Raw genomic sequence first — 20,085 nt, 5'->3', positions numbered from 1 at the left:
AAAGATCACTCATTAAAATTAAATTTAAAAATAAAGTAAATGCTCTATGCTGTGAGCCATACAAGGCATAGTATCAACTTCAACAAGAAATGGTCTGCAAACACACCATATTTGCCAAGTATCATCACAGTCTAGAAACTTCTGCTTCCATGTCACAGATCAAGAAATTAGGTATTAGGCTTTTATGGATATCTGTAAAAGCCCTAATTAAGCCCTTTAACACTCTAATTGAAATAGGTATAAATGCTTCTGGATGATACACTATAGCTGGTCCAGATTCTTTAGTTGCAGACTGACCTAATAACTCAGTGATCTACTCACTAAGGACTTAGTATGCTCTGACAGTGAAAACAGTCCTAGTTGCCATATAATGAGCCTTGCAGGTCTAGCTATATTTCAGGAATTAACCTCTATAGCTAGTAGGTAAGGAGGAATAATGAACTTTAATATGTCTTGATTTCAGAAGTCATTTCACAAACTGTCTCAAAATAACTTTCTGGAAAAGATCAAGAAATGATTGCACAGTTCTGAGAATTTATAGCTAATTGAAAAAGAATACATATTATAATCTGTAAAATTGCCTCTAAGAGCTTTTCTCTGTACTTTATCTTTGGTTCTTTCCTAGTCAACATTTTTCTGAAGACGTAAGTTAAAAACATAAAGAGTAGACTTCTCAAAAGAACAAAAAAAAAAAGTGATAGCAAATTCAGGATGCCAAAAGATATGAATTGCTGGGGAAAATGAGCTATATTTACTAAGATGAAATCTGACAGGGATAAATGTAAAAATCTTAAATTTAGGATCAATACTGTAGTGGAATGAGAAATGGCCACAAATTTTTTTCAGCTGCTCCTGCTCCATCCACCCTTTGAATCTGGGCTGGCTGCGATTCACTTTAACCAACAAAAGAAACCAAGGGATGCTGTACAACTTCTGAACAAGGTCTCAGGAGGCCTCACTGATTCTGGCATTGCCCTCTTGCTGACTTGTGCTCACCATGTAAATAAATCCCAGCCAGCTTACTTGAGAGTGAGATCGCACATAAAGTGGGAGTCCTAGCCAGAAGGCAGGACCAACTGTTAGCACGTGCCACGCAGCCCCAGTGAACTATAGCTGCTTGAGTGATTCCAGGCAAAGCTTATAGCTGAGCCAAGCCCAAATTGATATGATTAAATAAAATAGAGTTGTTTTAAGCTACTGACTTTTGGGTGATTTATTCTGAAATGGAAATATTAATTGTAAATGTCAAAAAAGAAAGTTTGCCTTGGTTTTGCTGGCAAAGCAGGCCCAGGTATTAGTGTGTGAGCCTTTTGCCCCAACGCTAAGTCTAAGCCCATAGTGAAACATGGCAGCATTAAGATAGAAGTAAATTCCCAGATTCAGAGAGATATAAGTTCCATTTCCCTTTGTAATGACCATACTGGATTGTTCTGTAGGACTCTATGTTTTTAAAGACACTGGACAGCAGAGAGAGTAACCAATAACGGTGAGCAATTTATTAACCTATACAAAGCCCTTCGAGGACTGGAAGTGTTAGACTCAAAAAAAAAAAGTAAAACACAGTAAAGATATAACAATTCTCTTAACATTTTGACAACACCTCATAAAGGAAATCAAGTAGGGTAATAATTTAAAGGGTAGGTGTAGGCAGACAGGTAGAAGAGCCCAGGAGGCTAACTCTCTATAAAAATAAGGAATAATTATCTGACTATATAGTTATTATTCACTTCCCCGTTTGATGTGATTTGACTGTGTCCCCACCCAAATCTCATCTTGAATTGTAGTTCCCATAATCCCCACATCTCATGGGAGGGACCAAGTGGAGATAATTGAATCATGGGAGTAGTTTCCCCCTTCCTGTTCTCATGATAGTGACTTAGTTCTCAGGAGATCAGGTGGTTTTAGAGAGGGCTTTTACCCCTTTTGCTTTACACTTCTCCTTGCTGTTGCCATGTGAAGAAGGACATGTTTGCTTCCCCTTCCCCCATGATTGTAAGTTTCCTGAGGCCTCCCCAGCCAGGCTGAACTGTGAGTCATTTAATCCTTCTTCCTTTATAAATTACCCAGTCTTGGGCAGCCCTTTATAGCAGCGTGAGAACAGACTAATACACTATTCTTATCACTTTCTAACAATTCTTGTTTTCACTTTCTGTATGACTTTTCAACCCATTTTCCCATCTACTTCTACCTTCACCTTTTCACTTATGAATTCTTTCTTCAGTCTTTTTCAGATATACTTTTATCAATTTCATTTTTTTATATTCCCTGATTTCTTATATGTACTTTTGTGAGCATATTTGTGTGTGTTCATATTTATATGGTAGTATCTGTATTTATTCACAAATATGTCTGCATATGTTCATTTTTATATGTATCTGTGTGCATTATAGTCTCTATATGTATCTTTCGGTTGTGGCTAAAACTGAGCAAGAAGTTTATTTCATTAGTTACAGTTTCTGCATGGTGGAATGGGTAAGCCCGATTAATTGCCTGTCCTCTTCCATATATTTCTGTGCTTCCTCCCCTCCCCATCTTTCCCTCCTTCTCCTTTTGTCCTTACACCTCAGCTCCTTTTAATCTGTCTTCACGAACCTTCTTTCCTTTGTTTCTACTTGTGTCTATCCACAACTTCTGCACTGAATGTGTCACCCTCACATTTTACCCGAAACTTGAATTTACCAAGGACACTATTTTCCCAGTAGCCCACTGAACACTAGCATTTCTCCTTTACCCCATATAATAGGAAGGAAAGCTCTGGTTCCCTTTTAGTACTTTCATACCTTCTGCATCCATGTAAAACCCCTTCTTTGAGGTTTACATCATCCATCTCTATCATTCTCTATCCCTCTTGTTCAGTAATTGCTTCTGATCTCCTGATCAATGCCATTTATTTAACGTGAGTTTCAAGCATCTCATTCAGTGTCTTCCTCTCTACTCCAGCTTCTGCATTCATGCTAACAAACTTCAATATCTGTGTCAATAACCTGCATTATTCATTTGCCTCCTGAATGTTAATGACCTTTATCTTTTCACTTCAGCTACTCACTCTGGATCTTGTTGTCACTCAGAACTTTTCTACATCTGAAATCCTAAGGTCAAAGTTGCCTCTCTGACAGGAATCACAGTCTTATTCCAACTTTTCTTGCTTTTTAGCCTCAACACAAATCAAGATATCCAGTCCCTTGCTCTCTCCATTCTCCCCGTAGAGTAACAGCCCTTTGTTGACTTGCTTTCTTCTCTCCTCAGTCTGGAGTCTAGATTTAATCACTTTCTCCCTAAGACACTCAGTTTCCTTATGTCCTGGTCTTTTTCATGCTCCTGTCCTGTAAGTCATAAACTCTGAGTTACTTCTATAACTTGCTTTCCCCAAAGGTACCCCCAAAGTATAGAGTTGATGAGGGGGAAAGTATACCACTATGATGGTTTATGTCTTCTACAAAGCTGTTGTGTCTAGCTTTAGCTAGATGAATACCACTTAAAAATCCTTTTTCATATCCCTGGTCACCTCCCTTTCTTGTCCTATTAAACCCTCACTATTGTCTTTCAGCCTTTTTCTTCACTCTGTGCTTTCAGCAGAAATCTTACCTTTCTATTCCATGAGGAAAATTGAATCTAGCAGGCATGAGTTCTGTCATTTCCTTCCTCTACACCTACAGGATTATCCACAGATATATTCTTTCCACCTCTTTTCTTTTAGTCTTCAAGGAAAAGTTAACCAGTCATAGTTTCAAGGATAATCCTACAAGTTATGCTTATGATCCATTCCTCAGAGGCCCATTTTAAAAAAGCATGACCTTCCTCCCTTATATCTTAGCATGTTTCTGTATTCTCCTTTTCCATAGTCTATCAACACATTCACATGTTTTCCATTTCTTACAAGACTCCTTCAGCCAAACATCCCCTTGTAACTACAATTCTCTTTTCTTTACATTCTAACAAAGATCTTGTAAAGCAGCCTATACTTAGTTTTCACTTTTTCACGTTCCATTCATGCTTTATCTCACTTTTATCATACCATTACAATTGCACTCAAAAAAGGTTATCACTTCCTGGCAAATCAAATGGACACTTCACTTTGATCTTGCTTAAGCACCTACTTAACTCTGATGATCACTCCCTTCTTGGAGTTCTCTTCTCTGGATTCTGTGACTGTCATATTCTTGGTCCATCTTTTACTTCTTTGACCATTCTTGCTCAAATTATTTTTAAAATTTATTTTCTTTATATATTTTTTGTCATTTTGGTTCTATCCTCTTCCTCCCTTTCTTCTTTTTTATTTCTTCTCTCTCCAAACATTTCCATCCACTCCGCTGGCTTCAGTTGCAACTGAAAGTAAAATGTAGTATGTATGGCATGCCTGTCTAGCCCCATTTCCTGCTATCTTTCACCTCTTATTTTGTTGTTCTGAGAAACCGTACTACTGGCAGTACTTGAAATGCATCAAGCTTTTTATACCTGTGTGTTATTTCCTCTGCCTGGAATGCACATCCATGCCCTGTCTCCATTCTTACCTTTCTTGAGGTAACTCTCATCCTTCAACACTTAGGCATCATCAGGAAGCCTTTATAGACTTTTCCTCTCCTTCCATACCCAAGGTAGGTTCTGTTAATACCTGTGTTTATATTATAACATTTACTAATAACTTACTGGAGTTATCCATATAAAGATCTAGTTTCCCACCTTACTGCTTCTTATGAGTAAGAAGCAGTTCTTTAAATAATCAAAGCCCAGCACAATGCCTGGCATATAGGAATTACCCAACAAATACTTGTTGATTGAACTGAAATAGACCTAATATTCTCTCTTTAACACAGACTCTTATATCCAAGTGCCTGCTTAAGATCCCCACTTTTATGTCCTACTGACACCACAAACGTGTAAGACTTAACTTACACACATATTCCCCACACACACATACCCACACACATACTCCCCAGCAAAAATCTACTGTTCTTCCTCTCCATTATCTTGATTAGGGCATCACTATCTATCTAGTCACCAAAACCAGAATCCTAGGAGTCAGCCAATCTTGCCCAACCCACCTCAGCTCATTCTATCCTCAGAGGTCATGAAGTCCTTTGGATCCCATATCCTAAATATCCTTCAAATGCATCTCCTTCTTTCCATCTGCATTGCTACAGCTCTAATTCAGGCCTTTATTTTTATATATTATTTTTTTTAGACAGAGTCTTGCCCTGTTGCCTAGGCAGGAGAGCAATGGTGCGATCTCAGTTCACTGAAACCTCTGCCTCCCAGGTTCAAGCAATTCTTGTGCCTCAGCCTCCCGAGTAGCTGGGATTACAAGCATGTGCCACCACACCTGGCTAATTTTTAAATTTTTGGTAGAGACGGGGTCTCACCATGTTGGCTAGGCTGGTCTCGAACTCCTGACCTCAAGTGATCCACCCACCTCGGCCTCCCAAAGTGATGGGATTACAGGTGTGAGCCACCTTGCCTGGCCTGACATATTTTTAAATTGTGGTAAAATGTCATAGCATAAATTTATCAACTTAACCACTTTTAAGTGTATAGTTTAATGGCAGTAAGTACATTCATACCATTATGCTCACTAAGGTATTTTTTAAATAAAAGGCTATGTGGTCTTCTGACTTACAGGTCAACCCGCCTTCATCCCATCTCTGCAGTATTGGCAATATGAACTTTCTAAAATGCAAATTATGTTACTAGATGAGTTAAAACCCTTTCATTGTGTTCCACCGTCTACATCAGCAGTTTCATCACAAAGTTTTCACAGGTTCAAATTGAAGTAAAGAATAAAATAAATAACATAGCAAGTTTTTCTTAAATATTTTAGCTGAAAGATCGAGTGAGTGAATGGATGGCAACATTAATCAAGACAAGAAATACTGAAACATGCATAAGAAGTAAAATACTTTTGTTTTAAATATACTGAGTATCATATGCCGACAGTATAAGCAAGAGGAGATACCTTGAAGGCAGTTGGATAAGTGAGTCTAAAATGCAGAAGAGAATTTTGAGAAACGGGTCTAAATTTGGAAGTCATGAGCATTTAAGTGTCATCAAGGGAGCAAAATGTAAAGAAAAGATGATAAAATACATCAACATTAAAAATACCAACAAAACAACAACCATAGTGATAAAAGAAACAAAAATCATATTTAAAGTCTTCTCATCCTTCTGATTGAAAGGGGGCAAGATCTTGAATACTAATGGCAAACCCTAGGTGCAGCATTTTTAGTGACTTTGTCTCCTCTGCTGGAAGGATAATTGTTATTTGCCTCTCTTGGATTTCCCTGGTTTTTTCCTCTTGGAAAGGAAAAATAAACAAAAAGCCAACTTCATTGCCTAAGTAATAGGAATGCTTTTTTCTGGAAAGAAAGTAACCAATAAGAATTTTCCTATTCTCACATTGACAAATACAAAAATTATTTTCAAAAAGGGAATCTACAGTGAGATATTTACTTTGGTACAATTCAATTAATGATGAGGAATTTGTTCTGCTTTTACTCCTTCCTGTCCCTTTGCAATAAATTACCTAGTCAATAAGAGTAATTCAAGCCACAAAAATTCAGGAATAAGCCTTAAAAGTCTCTATACTTTTGGAAGCATTGTGGCAAATTGGATCAATCAGGAACACGGTAGTTAGACCTAGCATCATGTCTCAGTTTCAAAACCCATTAGCTATATGGCTCTTATCAAATTACCCCCCTATATACTTTGGTTTTGTAATCTGATGGTAATTCCTATAGGTTGGTGCAAAAGTCATTGTGGCTTGTTTATGTGGCAAGTCACATTTATTGATTTGCATATGTTGAACCAGCCTTGCATCCCAGAACAAAGCTTACTTGGTCATGGTGTATTGACTTTTTAATGTGCTACTGGATTCAGATTGTTAATAGTTTGTAGAGGATTTTTTATGTCTTAGTTCATCAGGGATATTGGCCTGCAGTTTTCTTTTTTCATGTGTCTCTACCAAATTTTCATATCAGGCTATTGCTGGCTTCATAGAATAAGTTAAGGAAGAGCTCCTCTTCCTCAATTGTTTGGAATAGTTTCCAGTAGGACTGGTACCCGTTCTTCTGTGTATGTCTCGTAGAATTCAGCTATGCGTCCATCCAGTCCAGTGCTTTTGTTGTTGTTGTTGTTATTGTTAGTAGATCTTTTATTACTGATTCATCTGATTTGTCTATTCCTATAGATTTTCTAATTTGTGTGCATAGAGTTGTTCATAGTATTCTTTGATGATTTTTTATATTTCTGTGGGATTAGTTGTAATGTCATCTTCGTCATTTCTGAGTGTACTTATTTCAATCATCTCTCTTTTTTTCTTTTATTAATCTAGCTAGCAGTCTATCAGTCTTCTTTATTTTTCTGAAAAATTGGTTTCATTGATCTTTTGTATGGGTTTTTGCATCTCAACTTCATTTAGTTCTTATCTAATTTTAGTTATTTATTTTCTTCTACTAACTTTGGGATTGATTTATTCTTTTCTTTCTAGTTCCTTTAGATGCAGTTAGATTGTTAATTTGAGATTTTCACAACTACTTGATGAAGACATTTAGCACTATAAACTTTCCTCTCAACACTGCTTTAGCTGCATCCCAGAGACTTTAGTAATTTGTATACCTGTTTTTATTCATTTCAAAGAATGTTCTGATTCTGCCTCAATTTTGATATTCACCCAGGAGTTATTCAGGAGGAAACTGTTTAATTTCCATGTATTTGTGTAGTTTTGAGTGATCTTCTTGTTACTGATTTATATTTTTAATGCACTATAGTCTGAGAGTGTGCTTGGTATGATTTTATTTTTTTAATTTATGAGGACTTGTTTTATGACCAAGTGTGTGGTTGATCTTAGAATATGTTTTTTGTATAGATGAGAAGAATGTATGTTCTGTGGTTGTAATTTAATTTCTTATAACATGTTACTAGAATACCAGATGAAATACACCAGCAAATATGTCCTCAGATAAACTGAATAACTTGAGGAAAATTTTTTAACGATGCTACTAAGACAAATAGTTCATTAACCTGTAATGTGAAATCTGTAGGTCTATAGTAACTCAAACCCTAATGGAAATAGCTCTGAACTAAAAACAAGGAAACCAGGCCCAGGTTTATCACTGTTTTACCTCACAATCTTGTATAAGGGTTTACTTGTCTGTTCTTCAGTTTCTTCATATTTAAAATGGAGAAATCCTAATCCTAGCTCTAGCCCTTTTCGTGTTTCATGAAGCTGTTGGGAAGATATCATAGAGTAATATTTAAAGCATCTGGAGCCTATTTTAGTGAGCTACATAATTTTTTAAGGACATTATTGATTTGGATAGTAAGAATAGCCTGCAGGCAAATCCTGCAAGGTGCTTCAACAGACACACACATCTACCTTCCTGTTGGCACAGCCCATGTTTGGCAGGTGTATTCCATTCCTTACAGGAAGGAATAGGTGCTTCATTGTGTTACAGAAGTCAGTAAGCTTTCACAAAACTAAGTAAGTGACATTTTTCTCATTTCTGAGAGCAGATTTTCATAAATCATTCGACCTGGATAAATTGAGAATGTAGTTGATCTGGTAATTGTTGAAATATAATGAAGACATTGCAAAACATGATATTTAAGTATTTCCTCCTAATCTCTTACCTTAACAAGATATAAGAGTTCTAAATGGAAAGATGTCCTAATGTAGAAAAAGGAAACAAAAGTAAGATGAGCCTGTCTGTAAAGGAGAAGCCAGAAGAAGCACAACACAGATTCATCTCAATAATTTGGGATTCCACTGATTCTGAATTTATAGTAACAGTAATAATAACTAGACAAAATAGAGCTTTTATATTGTGAAGAAGGTTTTTTCACTAGTTAGTAGTATAAGTTATATTATGGAGAAGGGATACATTCAGCCAGTTTGCAAGTAATATTTTCTGGCTTTTAACAATATATGCAAAGAAATGCTACTAATGTCTTATAATGATTTCTGCTGGGAGCTGTTTAATGGTTATTTCAAGTTACTATCAGATTTTAACAATAAACTTAAAATTTCATAGTGTAATTCTGTAATTCATACATTTTTCTTTCCCCTCATCCACAACTCAAGTTAATTAAATATTGCCTTAAAGGATTCATGTAGTCCTATGAGTCATAATATTCAGAGTGTATAAGTTAGCACTAGTTTTTAACCACTAGGGAAGGTTCAAGTATTGCAGACTAATCTGAGAATACAGTGAATTTTCTAATGACTCTTCTAGTTCGGGTATTTGTACCACTAGACTGTTTTAGTGGATATACAACGTTTATGTATAGTTTGCATTTTAGAAAAGTTTGTAGTAATGAACTTAGACAAGATTTGCCTTTTTACTCTAAGACCATTACTGTGTTTCTTAGAGCAAAGTTTTTTGATGTACTGAATGATTTTGTTTTATTTTCCTGTTTTTTGTTAACAGAATTCTTGATAGATACAAAATCATCCAATAAACTTCAGCTAGTTTTCAGCATTATATGCAGTTGATTTGTCCATTCCTTACTGAAACTTCCAAATCTTCTAACCCAGCGTATATGACACTAAGAATACCCTCATTCCTTTCGTGTCTAGCTCTGTGCTGTGTTTATTTGCAGAGGACCCTCATGCATGGATCCATATAAATGAGGCAAACTGTGAAGCAGACTAGACTGTGCCGTTTACCAGTCTTTGAGAGAGAAAGATTGTGTATATGAAAACTGCTAGGCATGATATTTACTTATAAGGAAGATTTCTGTGTGTATAACATCAAGCAAGATTTTTGGTTGAGGTTTTATGCTTTCAGTAAAGAAAATAAAAGAAGAAAACCAATTAATGGTCTGATTCTATCATCTTTTGTCAAGCAAAACTCTCACTGATCCACATGAATGTGACCTCCCGCTCATAGAGTAGTCTAAGAACACTGCAGAATGGACTTCTGAACTTTCGACTCTCTTTTCGATTTAATTGACTAGTTTTTAATCAACCAAAAAAAATCATTTTCTTTGATGAAAAAGTCTATGTAGGTAATTTCCAGTGTATTTATGCTACTCAGAAATAGAAACTTGTTTTTTTTTTTAATTAATTTATTATTATTATACTTTAAGTTGTAGGGTACATGTGCATAACGTGCAGGTTTGTTACATATGTATACTTGTGCCATGTTGGTGTGCTGCACCCATCAACTCGTCATTTACATCAGGTATAACTCCCAATGCAATCCCTCTCTCCTCCCCCCTCCCCATGATAGGCCCCTGTGTGTGATGTTCCCCTTCCTGAGTCCAAGTGATCTCATTGTTCAGTTCCCACCTATGAGTGAGAACATGCGGTGTTTGGTTTTCTGTTCTTGTGATAGTTTGCTAAGAATGATGGTTTCCAGCTGCATCCATGTCCCTACAAAGGACACAAACTCATCCTTTTTGATGGCTGCATAGTATTCCATGGTGTATATGTGCCACATTTTCTTAATCCAATCTGTCACTGATGGACATTTGGGTTGATTCCAAGTCTTTGCTATTGTGAATAGTGCTGCAATAAACATACGTGTGCATGTGTCTTTATAGCAGCATAATTTATAATCCTTTGGGTATATACCCAGTAATGGGATGGCTGGGTCATATGGTACATCTAGTTCTAGATCCTTGTTTTTTAATTAGAACAAAAAGTCTGGTTTTCTTAGTATCAAATCATTATGTATATTTAAATTATTTCCATTCTACTGTAACTTGAAATTTTTTCCACCTAGCCACATAATTTCTGGCTTTATTTTTATCAGCTGATTCTATGAAAAGATGGGAATTTAGTACCTCATAGAAGTTACACAGTATACCAACCAGTGAATCACTTATCTAGCTAAGTGACAAGTGAAACATTGCTGGTATTTCTGTTTTGAAATATGTGCTTTTCTTAGGTAAAAATCAGTTTATTCTACATTTAATATGTGATCCTGTCATTGCATAGTAAATGATTCATTCACAACCTTAATACAAGTAGGTAAATGCATTAAATGCATTGAAGTAAGTATCTTATTAGATGCCACTTTGTGTGGCATCTAATGCTGACATAATTCAAGGATCTGGGTTAAAGTTTGTGTCATTGCTGGTTTTTGAAACCTCAGATACTTGGCACTCTGTAGCAGTGTCTTTCACAGTAATGCTTTGTTTCTTAACATGACTGTGAGGACTGCTTGGTCACAGGCAAATACTGTCCTTTATCAGCCAGGACATTCTTAACAATAATTGCCCTTTTTTTTCCCCTTCTCACCCCCATCCCAACCCCAACTTAGTTTGGAAAGGCTGGTGGATGTACTGAGAAAGAAGGTTGGAACCGGGACCATGAGGACAGTGATCTGATTGAAAAAAAACGACAGTCTGGGGAAGCGATCACATCTGGTGACCAGGCTGCTTCATTCAACACTGTGTAAACACTAAAGCCTTAACTTAGCAAACAGTTGTTAGAAGTGGGACACTCCAACCACATTCCAAGCTGAGATAAAATCAAATCACAAATGTTTAACCACTTTGCTGCTGACTTGAGTTATTTATCCAAATATATTAACTACAGACTTTTACCAATGGGTAGCTATAAGGTTACAGCTTATTTTGTAACTATTTTATATCTCAATATCTTTAATATAAATCTTTTTACTGAGAGATCATTATAGAAACATGTTAAAGTTGGTTAGTATCATATCTTCACATGTGGCCCTTTCTGAATCAAAGTGCAGCAAAGTAAATATTGTCTAAGCTTTAATCCACTGTGTTAGGTCAAAACTTCAAATACATGCATTTTTCAATATTTCTTAACTGATGAGAGAGGCCTAAACATGAGTGTGTAGTCTTCCTTCAATGCATGTATGTAATCTTTGTTAGTATTAAAAGATATTAAATATAGATGCCATGAATTAAATGTATAATTTGTTTAAAAAGAGATGGATATATTAAAATTACATTCATCAAGGCATGATTTTTGTTTCACTGTAAATAATGCAAACTGTTTCAATAAAAAGAGCAGACTGTTAATGTGTACTTATAAATTCACATTGTCAGTATTTTTTAATGTTGGGTCTGAATAATTATCTAAATTCTACTTAAGCTATAAATCTCTGTCATTTTTGCTTGAAAATTAGCATGCCTCTGTCTTAAAAGAACAGAGACCATCAAACCTGTTAAGTATTCTTATTGTTTATCTTTTTTTAATTGCCATTTGATTTTTGTTGTGGAGGAGGGGGATCTAATACATAATATACAATAAAATTATAATGTAGAAATATAAGAATTCAGAAAAAAGTAAACTTGCCATTTGGTTGAGGTTACCTGCTTTTTATTTTATTTCAGAAATAAGATCATTACAGCATAGCAGTCATATGAAGTTATGAATAGAACTGAGATTTTTATGTAATTAGCTATAGAGAAAATACTTTCATATTTTTAGATGAGACAGATAAAAGACCAAGAGGAAATGACTGTGCCTGGAACAGAATGAAATAGACAAGTCGCGATTTAATTAGTGAAAATTTTGTAGGCAAGTAAAATTTTTTTCTAAGTCTATATATTCTTAATTCATCTTTAAGATTGGGCTAAATTATCTACCATTGCCTATTTACAGGATAAGTACATTCAGGACAATTTATTGCACCATTCTTTCATATACTATAGTAGATTATCCATTTGAATTTTGTTTTACTCCACAGGAAAATGTAAGCTACTTTGTCATAGGTGACAAAAGAATCATAGTACTAACAAACTCTATTTCTTCCTTATTAAATCTGTATCCATTGAAGTACCTTTTTTAACTATGAGAATTAGAAAATAAGGGACAACAGAGGTTAAAACAAACTAATTTAATTTGCTCTATAGTCCTAAAGATAATTATATCCTCTCATAGACCAATGACTCTATAATAGAGAAATATGTAATGATTTAGTCATGCATGCAGTTTTTGTCTCTGGGCTCTATTTGAAACGTGTAACAGCTCCCTATGTGAAGAAAGAGCATCTTTAAAGTCATCTGGGAGGTGCAGGTAAGTAATGAGAAAGTTTTTGTCACAAAATAGTCCATTCCTGATCTCACTTAAAATAAGTCACAAGTAAACTTGAATTTTCAGTTTAATCCTGAAAACAGATGAACTTTTCTTGAGTTATTTTGTCTGAGTTTTTAGAAGACACAAAATATAGTATAAAGACATTTCACGATTTCCAAACAAATGTTTCTACACTTAAATGATCAAATTAGAATAACCAATTCCTATAATTAAGATGTGGAACTTTTATAGAATATGATATTATAAAGTTAAATTTGCAAAATAATTGTAACATCCACTGTTGTTCAGTATAGGTAATCTCCCAAAAATATCACATCCTCTTGAAAATGAGTTGTCTACAAAATTTCAAGTTCAAAGTATTACAGCCAAATATTATCTTAATTTCTTACACTTAAAAGTGTCCATCAACAGTGTGTCAGATGGTCTTTATATATTTTTTCTGTATGAATGAATAGCCTTGCCTACTGAAGATAGGTTCTCTATATATTCAACAATAATGCAACTTTAGAAGTATTCCACACTGCTGAGAAATGTTGCTTTGAGTTTGTTTTATACATCATCTACTAAATCCTATAGTAACATGAGAATTTACTTCTTCTTGTAAAAATAAGTAACTTAGAGGAAAGGCAGAAATGCTAATACTAACATTTGTAGCACTTGATTTACAAAGTCGTTTTACATCTGTTTTTCTTTTCATTTGATCCTATCAACAATCATAATAATAATAAATTATATATAACCCATATAATAATGATGGTGATGATAATTTTAGTATTACTGTCATTATAATTATTATTATATTCATTCTACAGATGAGGAAACAGACTCAGTAAGTCTTGAAATTTGCCAAGGACTGGCTGGGACCTGGAACTAAGATCTTATAACCACATTCCATGTAACTATGAGTCTGTAAATCTCTCTGTAAGAAAAAAATTTCAAAGTAAAGATTTTAACTCTTGCAATTTATGTTGTTATAGTACCATTTCTTTCACATACTACATACGAATTCCTTAGTAATCAAAAGATTGTACACATTTCTTTCAATGAAGTACAATAATGTGAATTGCATGTGTAAACAGCATCACATTATTACCACCTCTCTGTGGTATTATAGTGGCAGTATGCTTTGCCTCAGCCTTCACTAATTAGGAATATTGTGACAATTCATTCCTAATAAAACATATCATGAGTCTCTTTGTACTATTTTTAATTTGGCCTGATGCTAAAACCTGTCAGCTTAGTTTTATAACATGGTAGTCTAAACTTCAAGCCTTGCTGTATCTCCTAGAACAATTTAGAGCTAAAACCAGTTATAAGCAAAGTTATTGGTTATAAGCAAGGTATAAGCAGTTAAAGCAAAGTTATTAATTATTAATATATGAGAATTTAAAATTTTATAAATAAGTTAGAAATTATTAATGTATTTTAAATACTTTATGGAATAAAATATTTTGCTTATATTTTCAATGATAAAGTTGATCCTTTGTATATTTCCTTATTCAAATAAACTCAGTCCTATCATCTTATCAGGTCACTTATTTATATAATTAGTTTGTTTTATTAAAAAGCTAGAAAATTAAAGTGTATACTTTTAATATTGAATATAGTTTCATAGAAAAACATTTTATATGTACTATTCTTAAAGATCACAATTATTTTTAAAGTTTCTATTTTCAAATAGTTGTGATTAATAAGGCATTGTATGATGAAATAGCCATGGCTCATACATTTTTGTCTTTTCACATATGATGTGTTTGGAACCCACATTTTTTACTGATTTTATTGTGTTGTTGGTAACTAGTATTTACAGCTAACCTATCTATTCATATTTTACATATTTATGCATGCACACACACTGATACATTTACCTTTTTAAAAAATCATTTATAAATGAACTGTTAGGCTCCAGTGATTTCAGTATTTTGTTCATGTTTTATTGGAAATGCACGTGGTTTCTTAGGCTTTTAAACAAATACATGGAATGATTGAGAGATTTATTTTGCTCGTGCTTAGCTAAATATGTCATCTCTAGAAAAGATGTGGTTTGTTTTGGCACTGTTTTAAAAACTCAAATATTTTAAGCATTTGTTAAGTTGGAGCTTGCACATTTAAACTAGCAGCATACGTTCCAGAAGAGCATCTCAAGTTACCAAATTTTTTGTAATCCTTTTACTAGAATAATCTTTTTTGAAAAGGTTTTCTTGTGCTAGCTTCGGCAGCATATATACTGAAATTAGAAAAAAAAACCTTTTTTATTACATGTTTTAGTGTATGTTAAGTTGAACTTCTAAAAGTTGAATTATTTAATGTAGGACTTCATAAATAGAATTTGACAATGATAAATGTGTATTTTTGAGAATCATTAAAATATTGTATATAATGATATTCCTTTGCAGAAGTCTTTATATGCTTAATTTTTAATCTAATTGTCTTCTAAATATAGTTTTGGTGTATGCTAGTATTTTAGAAGCCACCAATTTCTGGACTATCTGATTATTAACAAAGATGTATTTTAATGCACAAGCCCAAATGTCTAAAATATATATTTACTTTGTATTCAAATAAAATCCCCTATTGCAAATCCTATACATAGTTCAATGCAATTCTTATACATCGATCTTAATCAAATGTATAAATGTACAATCCTGAAGACAGTGCACTAGATATGCAGTATAAAATATATTGCAGTAAGGAAACAGATTAAGTTCACTGTCAAACTGTCTGACTTCCTTAACAAATTTAATAAAGAGAAATGTCAATATGAACAAATTTGTTAGGCACCTTAGGAATCTTTCAAAACTATTTAGATATAAAATAAAATTATAGCAATAAAATATTGAAGAGAAATATCATTTTTAGTGAATATGGTTAGAAAGAACCTAAGGGGGGAGATAAATTATTTTAATTAAAAAATAATAGACTGACTCAAATCTACCATAAAGCACCTCTACTCACTTTGGAATATGTACGTGGAATTTTGCTGTCAATAGCTGAAATCTAAAAACACTGTTTCTGTTGCATTTGATTATTCAATCATGATAAGGTAAATGTAAACAGACTATGTAGCACTGTTATCACCTGGAGTGAACTTAGAATTTAGTATGTGAGTACAAGAGGAATGCAGTGGAAGTGGGCAGTAGGTGTCTTTGGGGCAAAAATTCTATAAACTGGTAATATCTAAACTATCACATTACTTGCTAAATTATTGTTTCATGATGTATGACCTTTGTGATTTGTCACACATTTTACTTCTACATATGCACATAATTGTAACTTTTTTAACTTTAAAAAGTAATTATATTTAAGAAAATTTTTAAAATAAGAATGAACGTATGTGATATTTACTCACATATTTACCATTTCTAGCGCCCTTATTTTCTTTGCATACATCCATGTTATCCACCTGTTACCGTTTTCCTTCTGCCCAAAGTATTTATCATCTATACTAGTGAAGAACTGTTGGTTCAACTTTTGTATGTCTGAAAATGTGACTCTTTTTCTGCCTTCATTCTGTGAAAAAAATGCTGCATATAGAATTTGAGGTTTACAGGGTTTTGTGGATTTTTTTCAGTATTTTAAAGACGTTGCTCTAATATTTCTGGTTTGCTTTGTTCCTGCTGTCATTCTTATTTTTATTTTCTGTACATTATGTGTCCTCTAGCTGCTTTAAAGATTTTCCCTTTGTCACTTGTTTTAATCAATTTGATTATGATGTGCAGTGTCGATTTCTGCATGTTTTTGTGCCTGTGGTTTGCTGAACTTCTTGGATCCATGTTTGCAGTCTTTATCAGAAAATTTCAGCCATTATTTTTTCCAATATATTTCCCTATCACTTTTTCTTCTTTCTCTGGAACTACTATTCTCTGGATATTAAGCTACTTAAAGTTATCCTACAACTTGTTCATGCTTCATTCTTTTTTTTTAATTTTTAATTTTTGTGTGTACCTAGTAGGTATATATATTTATGGGGCACATGCGATATTTTTATATAGGCATCCAGTGCATAATAATCACATCAGAGTAAATGGGATATCCATCACCTCAAGCATTTACTTTTTTGTTACAATTAATTATACCCTTTCAGTTATTTTAAAATGTACAATAAATTATTGACTGTAGTCACCTTGTTGTGCTATCAAATATTAGATCTTATTCGTTCTAACTATATTTTTATTATATTTCTTTTCAATTTTTTTCTGTTTCATTTTGGATAGTTCTATTACTTTGTCTTCAAGTTTGCTAATCTTTTCTTTTGCAGTGTCTAATGTGTTGTTAATCCATCCAGGGCCTCTTTCTTCACGGACATTGTATTTTTCATCTCTATAAGTTAGAATTGAGTTTTTTAAATTTTGTATGGCTCTCCCTAACTTGTTCATGCTTTGCATTATCTTCAGGAACATAAAACATATACAGTGGTTTCACTTCCTTGGTTTTAGTTACCCACAACTAACCACAGTCCAAAAATAGGTAAGTATGGTACCATAAGATATTTTGAGAGACAGAAACCACATTCACATGCCTTTTATCACAGCATATTGTTATAATTATTCTATTTTATTATTAGTTATTGTTTATCTCTTACTATGCTCCATTTAGAAATTAAACATTATCATAGAAATGTACATATAGGAAAAAATTTATATAGGGTTCGGTACTATCCTTGGTTTCAGACATCTACTGAGGGTCTTGGAATGTGTCCCCCACAGATAAAAAGGGATTGCTGTAATAACTGTTTTAATGTTCATGTTTGTTAATTGTGTTATCTGTGCCATTTCCAGGCCTGTTTCTATTGACTGATTTTTTTTTCTTACTATAGGTTATATTTTTCTGCTTTACATGCTGGTAACTTTTTACTGAATGCCAGTTATTGAAAATTTTATCAGGTTGGGTGCTGAATATTTTTGTATTTTTTTAAATGTTTTGAGTTTTGTTCAGGAATGCAGTTACATTACTTAGAAACAGTATAATACTTTTAAAGCTGTTTTATGCTTTGATGGGGCAAGACCAGAGCAGCTATTCTAGAGCAGAGTTTTCCTCACAACCAAGGCAATCCCCTTCTGAATATATTACCTTATATTCTTTATAGTATATGATGACCATATGTAAGTTTAGGTCATTGCTCTGCCTTTTCTTTCCTGGTGATTTTTACCCTGGCCTTGCTAATTTGCTCACATATGTGTGTTGATCAATACTCAGAGAAAGACTCAAGGAATGGTCTACAGCTCTTCAGAGCCAAACTCGCTCTCTGGTATATTCTCGCTCTCTCTCTCTCTCTTTTTCTCTGTGCAGCCTCTCCCAGCCCTCTCTGCATATAATTTCTTCTCTCCAGTACTCTGAGCTGTAAATTCTGTCTGCTCTGGTGTCCCCAGATTCTCAACTCTGTGTCCTCAACTCAGGGAGACTTCCAAGCTCTGTTTTGGTTGCCCCACTCTACACTCTGTAAATTCTCCAGACTATAAGCGGAGGCAATCATAGGGCTCACTTCATTTGTTTGATTCACTGTCCTGGACTGCCTATTGTCCAAAGTCCAAAAACATTGTTTCATGTATTTTCACTATTGCTTTTTATTTGGTTGGTGGTGTTGGTTTTGGTTTTGTTGTTGTTGTTTTTCAGTTTTTTGAGGACAGTGGCAGGATAAATCTGGTCCCTGTTATTCCATTGTAGCCAGAAGTGTAGGCCCTCCTGTAGATCTTTTAAAATGTCATCCTGTTAATGTCTAGCTTCTCTCTTACCTGTTTAGAAATCAGCCGTCAGTCTTATTGTCTCCTTGAAGTAAACTTTTTTGTTTCTCTGATTGCTTTTTACATTTTTTTCTTTTACTTTGTTTTTTGGCAGTTTTATTTTATGCCTTGATGTGGTCTTCTTTTTATATTTCTTGCTTGAATTCAGAGACCTTGTTAAAGCTCTGTCTTCATCTTTTCTCAATTTTAGGACATCTTTAGTCAATATCTCTTTCTCCTCCTGAGACTTCAATTACATATATGTTAACCTTTTCACTGTGTTCCTATATTTTCCGTTCTTTTTTTCTAGCTATATGTGTAACAGTTTTGATTTTTGTTTTTGTTTTTGTGTTTTTAAGATACGGGGTGTTGCTAGGTTTCCCAAGCTGGTCTCTATCTCCTGGCCTCTAGCATTCCTCCCATCGTAGCCTCCAAAAGTGCTGGGATTACAGCCATGAGCCACTACACCTGGACAATTTTGAATTTTTTTGATTACCTGTCTTTTATTTCAGTAAGCCTGTGTTCTGCTTTGAAGGCCATCTATTGAATTCTTAACTTTAGGTTTTGAATTTTTAAATTCTACAATTTCTTTTTTTCTTTTTTGTACATTCGGATTCTCCAGTGAAATACTCATCTTTCTAAATCTATTTTCTTCCCCCTTTGCCTCTGTTTTCCTGAACATACTGGTCATTATTACTTTAAAGTCCATGCTTATTAACTCCAATATCTGAATTACCTCTGGGTCTTTCTCTATCATCTATCTTGTCTCTTGGCATGCCTATTAATTCTTGATTGAATGTAACATAACCTGAACCTCCAGATGATTTTGTCTGCCTCCCAAGAGGGTTTATCCTTTGTTCTCCTGCGATGACTGAATGAAACCCAGTCACCTTTATCTAGTAAAGTACTGTGTTGGCTTGAATCTGGGTTCCAGTTTGAATAAGGATCAGTTGTTTCTGGTTTGCCTCCTTTCTTGTTGCATAATTCACTAGGGCCTTCAGTGGTGAAAGTGATATCTTCACTGAGCTTTTTTAGAAATTCTCATTTTAGCTTTTTTAATCTTTCACTTAGGATATCTCAGAATTTGCCAACTAGATATATGTGTCAGGCCCTTTAGGTCTCCAATTTTGTCACTCCAGCCCTGCAAAATTGCCCAAAGCTCTGCTAGTTTCCCTATTCCTAGAAGCAATCTTCTGCTAGGACAGAGCCCACATTATCAATTCCCTCATCTTCACCCAGAACCAGCAAATGCCTCCAAAGGAAAAGTGGCTGCAGATCATCAGTTTACCTCTCTGTTGTTCTCCTTTCTGGAATCTTAGTCTCTCTATTTGCCTTTATTTTACATCCTCT

General features: G+C 34.2%; 1 protein-coding gene across 17 annotated transcripts in view; it reads left to right on the top strand.

The window, feature by feature from the left end:
- Positions 1-20,085, top strand: part of LOC105478006 (mirror-image polydactyly 1) — a 402,680-nt gene that overhangs the window by 360,858 nt on the left and 21,737 nt on the right. For 6 of the 17 annotated variants that reach the window (XM_071100291.1, XM_071100287.1, XM_071100290.1 and 3 more), the window contains one exon: positions 11,259-16,012. The exons of 10 other annotated variants lie outside the window; for them this stretch is intronic. In XM_071100291.1, coding sequence (XP_070956392.1) covers positions 11,259-11,325 — 67 coding nt within the window. In that variant the 3' untranslated portion in view covers positions 11,326-16,012. Of the gene's footprint in view, positions 1-11,258; positions 16,013-20,085 lie in introns of those variants that run through there. One more of the 17 variants, XM_011734960.3, reaches the window with a different exon arrangement.

This window comes from Macaca nemestrina, chromosome 7, assembly GCF_043159975.1.
Source record: "Macaca nemestrina isolate mMacNem1 chromosome 7, mMacNem.hap1, whole genome shotgun sequence".
In the NCBI taxonomy this organism is placed as follows: domain Eukaryota; kingdom Metazoa; phylum Chordata; class Mammalia; order Primates; family Cercopithecidae; genus Macaca; species Macaca nemestrina.
The sequence above is the reverse complement of the archived record's forward strand: the minus strand, read 5'-3'. Positions and strand labels throughout refer to the sequence as shown.